The 5,514-nt window shown below is 39.8% G+C and overlaps 1 protein-coding gene across 2 annotated transcripts in view; it reads left to right on the forward strand.

The window, feature by feature from the left end:
- The first annotated feature begins 2,005 nt into the window (after positions 1–2,005).
- gorasp1a (golgi reassembly stacking protein 1a) overlaps positions 2,006–5,514 on the forward strand; it is a 13,318-nt gene continuing 9,809 nt past the window's right edge. The window contains exons 1-3 of one of the 2 annotated variants that reach the window (XM_077614740.1): positions 2,034–2,196; positions 2,277–2,311; positions 2,666–2,746. Coding sequence is in view for 1 of the 2 variants with exons in the window: in XM_077614739.1 (XP_077470865.1) it covers positions 2,134–2,196; positions 2,666–2,746 (144 nt within the window). In the remaining variant the exon portion in view is untranslated. Of the gene's footprint in view, positions 2,197–2,276; positions 2,312–2,665; positions 2,747–5,514 lie in introns of both variants that reach the window. The other variant, XM_077614739.1, reaches the window with a different exon arrangement.

Below are 5,514 nucleotides of genomic sequence, written 5' to 3' on the forward strand. Positions count from 1 at the left end.
ATTAAATACAAATACTGGAGCTTTTTAGACATCAGAACTGGGCCCGGAGTATCATTTCCCCGGTAAAAAGACAGCGATGAACGTCGATACGTCCATACGTGAAATGACAAAAAATGCACTAAAATACTAAAATTAGGTAAAATCCATTTCCTAGCATCATTTATTGATTGAATACAAATACTTTAGCTTTTGAGACATTACAACCAGGCCAGGGGGGTGATTTTTCCCGGGAAAAGACAGCGATGGACGTCAATGGTGAAACGCCAAAAATTAAACTGGGGTAAAATCCACTTCCTAGCAGCATTTTGTGATTAAATACAAACACTGGAGCTTAAATACAACCACTGGAGCTTAAATACAAACACTGGAGCTTTTCAGATATCAGAACTAGGCCCACAATTGAAATATTATTTAAGAATATGGCCATATTTTACTCACCAAAAATCCTTTTTACACAATATCCATCCTCCTTTCTTTCTTCCTTCTTTCCTATCGCCATCGAAGCTAATGATGAAAGTCGAGCCTATCCTGTCATATTTCTGGCATAGTCCGTTTTGAAAATGGCTTTAAATCAAAACAACAATATACTATTTGCTTGTGGAGCTAAGTTAGCACACTGAAAGTGCCGCACACACCATATTCCCGGCTGTAACAGGCTTGCTAGCTTCGGAGTTGACCGCCCTTTCTTAATGATGTCCATTTTTTTCTGGAAAAGTCCGTCTGGAAAATAGCTTTGTGAGAAATCTGCAACAGAATTCATTTGTTTTTGCCACTGTCGGCCATGTGGGTGGAGTTTGCGATCTCTGGCTGCTTTGGCCCGCCTACTAGCCAATCATAGTTTGTGAAAGCAATGACATGTCCCAGCCAGCAAAATGCTAACGCCTATGAAAAATTATTGTGGGGTTGCCAACTCGAAATCTGATTGGTTAAAAGCAACAGTCTAGTTTAATGCAGCAGAGCCCGCAAGAACTGATTGTGAAGGCTTTGAGGCAGATCTGATCTGGCAACAAATAATGGCTGAAATGTGATTGGTGAAATGTTTCAATATGAAAACACACATCTGGAAGCAGTGCAACCAGGGGGAAAAGCAATGAAAGGAAGCTAACAGACCATTTGGAATAATAAGTATTGATGGACAAAATATAATATCATTCAGATATTTCTTAGGCCAGCAGAGAAGGCCTTGAAGGCCCTGACGGCCCACCACTGCGTTCATCGCTGTCTTTTTACCGGCGAAATGATACTCCGGGCCCAGTTCTGATGTCTAAAAAGCTCCAGTATTTGTATTTAATCAATAAATGCTGTTTTCGGCTGGATTTTACCCCATTTTCGGGCAATGTTTGCCCGTACGCCATTGACGTTCATCGCTGTCTTTTCCCGAGAAAATCGCCCCCGTGGCCTGGTTTTAATGTCTGAAAAGCTCCAGTATTTGTATTTAATCATGAACTGCTGCTAGGAAGTGGATTTTACCCCATTTTTGTGCATTGATTTATCGATTATTTTTTGTGTCGCAGCTCTAGCTGCAGTAGAGGTTTTATAGCCATAAAATAGTTTTTGAGGGTTGGATTGATACGTTGAAGGCGCTACGAGAAAATGCACCCACCGCCACTGTATGAATTACAAAAAACAACTGTTAAATTGTGTGTCAAATTAAAGATTAGTTATTATCCTAATGTCGTGATTCTTTACATGCCTTCCGATATATTTATGTCCTCAAGTAATAAATTGAAATATTTATTTATCAGACCAACACTCTGAAAGGTTTTGCTTTTGCATTCCTAAATTATTATTTGTTGAATTAAGAAATTAAAATTGTCACTCGTAAGTAGAGTTGCCACTGTTACCAAATTTACTCATCACCACAGCACATTCTTTGTAATACTTTGCATATTAAAAGCCAGACTTTTGGATTTCCACGATTCAGATTTTAAGTAAAATAAAAATAGCGTTTATAATTTGGTCCCACAGTATTTGCCGTAGTTTTTGTTATAAGATGGCTGACTGTTAGCGCAGGCGCAGAACGCAATGCATTCGCGTCACCTCAATTACGGACAGTGGCCACGGACTGTCAAATGTGATCAATTTTTATCGTTTTTATTTTTTTTCTACATTTACACTTAGTGTATTTATAAGATGGGGTTGACACAGAGTGCGGATACATCTGACGGAACAACGTATGGATATCACGTCCACGGTGTAAGATTTTATGCTTTTATTTCCCTGCTTGGGTTATTTGGTTATGTGGCAATGTAACAACAGCTTATCTGCGTTCACAGCTTACTATGTAGGTGTACCGGTCGAACATGTTGAGGTAACACTGTTATTTTGGTATTACATTTGTTAAGTAATTCTACGAGCTTTTCTTTAATTATAACTCGGGAACATTACTGTTCTGTACTTAAGCATGTTTTGATTTGAAACTTTACTGTATTTAAATTTCTGTTTACACTTACGCACCAGGCAAAGAGTCATTGAAATGTATATTTGTCGTAGAACTTTTCAGTGGCACTGAAGGAGGTGCTTTGCTTGTCTTCCTCATAGGTTGGGGATTCTAATCTCTACTGCAGTTCGTGTATTGTCTTTAATTTCCATTAATTTACTAATTTATAACAAATAACCTTGATTGATGCTTTTTTAAATTTTACTGTACAATTGATATTGGCAGGTGCAGCCTAATTCTCCTGCAGAAAAATGTGGACTGCAACCGTTTTTCGACTTCATTTTGTCTCTGGACCACAAAAGACTGGTAAATACAGGGCAGATTCTATAAATACCACTTAATTTTATGCCAATAGCTGAATATGTTTACTTTATTTTCCATACTATAAGGCATGACAGTAATATCTTGACATACGAGTGCCCTAACATACGAGCAAAATTTGAGGAAATATTTGCCTTGAGATACGAGACACATTTTGATATACGAGCATTCGAGACAGCCGCAAGAGGCTACTTATGAGAACATCATCTCGCCGCAACTCCCCGTGTACGCGTGGCGAAGCTTGCTTGCCAATACGAGAGGACTATACTACTTCCCGTTGGCAAGTGGTCGTGCCTTATCCTATTGTGAAGAAAATTGTCTGCATCATTTTCATAATATTTTGAAGGGGAGACAAAAGCAAACAACCCTCGATAGGTTCCTTTTAAAAACTGCAGCTGAAAGTCAGGGTGGAGGCGGGGCAAATAGTGCCAACCCGGGAGAAGAAAGGTATACAAATTTAAAACAAAATTAGAATTAAGTTTAGTGTAAGGTTAGTTAAATTTAATTTTGAGTGTGTCTATCGTAATCCAAGTCCATTTAAATTTGTTTATGTTACCAGTGCATTGCCGTGCAAAAAGTGTCCCTTTCTCTCCCCTCTGCAAAATCCGTCTAATTTTAGTACTATTAAACATCATAACCACTAGTTATTTATTACTCTGTTAATAGATGGCAAATTAGAACAAATAAAAATGTTTTTCCATTCCAATATCCAGTTTTTTTGGTGTTTGGGTTGGAAAGAACTAATTTGTTTTTAGTTCATTTCTATGGGAAACGTTGAGATACAAGTAAATCATACGACATACGAGCTCAGTCCCGTAACGCATTAAGCTCGTATCTCAAGGTACCACTGTATAAAACGCACCTTCAATGAATGACATACCATATTTTCACACCTATAGGGAGCACTTAAAAGTCTAAAATTTTCTCTAAAATGATCTATGCGCCCAATCGGTCGGTGCGTCTTGTCTGTGCACTAAATTCAATTTTTGCATGACCCTGACCGCTTGAGTAACTGGTTTTATTTATTGCCGGCACGCTACTTATTGCGATCAACCCAGCAGACGTTCACCCTAAAAATAGCCTCCCCGCGCATTCCAAGCATTACGGTAAATCCATTCAAAACATCTCAGGGGAGTGGCAAGGCATTTGACTTCTGTGTGCTTGCAGCCCTTTTAACCCTCAAAAACACTCTCAATACTCAATCAAACTGCATTTTAGAGCTATACAGACGAAATGCCTGAAGTGAATGACAACACAATGCGGGTGTGAACGCTTGGAAAATGGACTGAAGCCATGGATCGAACACAATTTAACAGCTTTGCTAACGGATTGCTAACAGATTGCTAACGGATGGCCAACATTGTAGTTCGGGCAGGCAGCGTCGTACGAGTTACGTGACGTTTTGGAATTAATTGTCGATGCCGATATAACAGCAAGGAGAATCAAAGGCTTGGGAGTGATGCATGTCGCGAGTTACAATGGATTGTGGATGACTGGGCTCAAATGTCGGCCAGCAGCACTGTTCGAGATTTTGCCAAAGCTGGAATCAAGCTCCCGGAATACACAACTCTGACTGACAGTGGAGCCTAGCATGTTAAACGCTGAACTCGTTATATCGGAGTTTACCTTTTACCTCAATAAAGCATTATCAAACTTAGTTTTGCTCACGCTGTCTTTAAAAAACATGCTAGTGCCTAGCCGAACATACACTAGCAGCTAGCATAACATAGGTACACTAGCGGCTAGCATAACATAGGTACGCTAGCGGCTAAAATAACATACGTACGCTAGCGGCTAGCATAACATACGCTAGCCTAGTGTCATGCATCCAATGTGTTCACAAAAAACAGAAAATATACCCGCAAATGAGACTGTGCCCTATCACACGGTGCGTTTTATAGGTGTGAAAATAGGGTAATTTAAAACTTTTTCCATACCTAAGGCGCACCGCATTATAAGGCGGTACAGTAGAGGCTGGGGTTACGTTATGCATCCATGAGACGGTGCTGCGCTAAAGGGAATGTCAACAAAACAGTCAGATAGGTCAGTCAAACTTTATTAACAGATTACATAAGGTACAACATGTAGTGCAACATTTATATCACATAGTGGAGGGGAACTTTTCTTGCATTCAGTAAACATAAAACATTCTGATGCTGTTACGCAAAATTAAATGTTAGTGCAATCACAATATAGTAACACTCGGAATAGTGCAAAGCAATAACAACAATAACTCAAATAACTCTAAAGCAATACCATAATAACTCAATGTTGTTCACGCATTAATGTCCATATTCACAATATGACCAACCTTATTCAACTGTAAACACAAAAGAAACACGTAAAGCTCACTTTTTCAGTTCATTCCTGAACTACAAATCCCTCGAATTCTTCAGTGTCCGAATTGAACAGCTGGGCGAATGCGGAATCCAACACGCCCTGCTCTGTCTCATCAAAGTCATCATTTATCGAGTCAGTGTCGCTGTTGTTGTCTGGCAGTTCATTGACAATTCCTGCCTTCCTGAAAGCTCGGATCACAGTTGAGACGGATATATCAGCCCAGGCATTTACGATGCACTGGCAGATAGTGGCGTATGTCGACCGGCCACTGTTCAAGTTTCTCCTCTAACTGTAGCCATCACGCTTTGTTCCCGCGGAAACTCTGTTTAGTCTTCTTTACTTGGTGCAGCTCATCCTCTTGCTTCCTCCACTTTCGCAACATTGGTTCGTTAATGTTAAACTCTCGCTGCTGC

The sequence above is a fragment of the Stigmatopora argus genome, chromosome 12 (genome assembly GCF_051989625.1).
Source record: "Stigmatopora argus isolate UIUO_Sarg chromosome 12, RoL_Sarg_1.0, whole genome shotgun sequence".
In the NCBI taxonomy this organism is placed as follows: domain Eukaryota; kingdom Metazoa; phylum Chordata; class Actinopteri; order Syngnathiformes; family Syngnathidae; genus Stigmatopora; species Stigmatopora argus.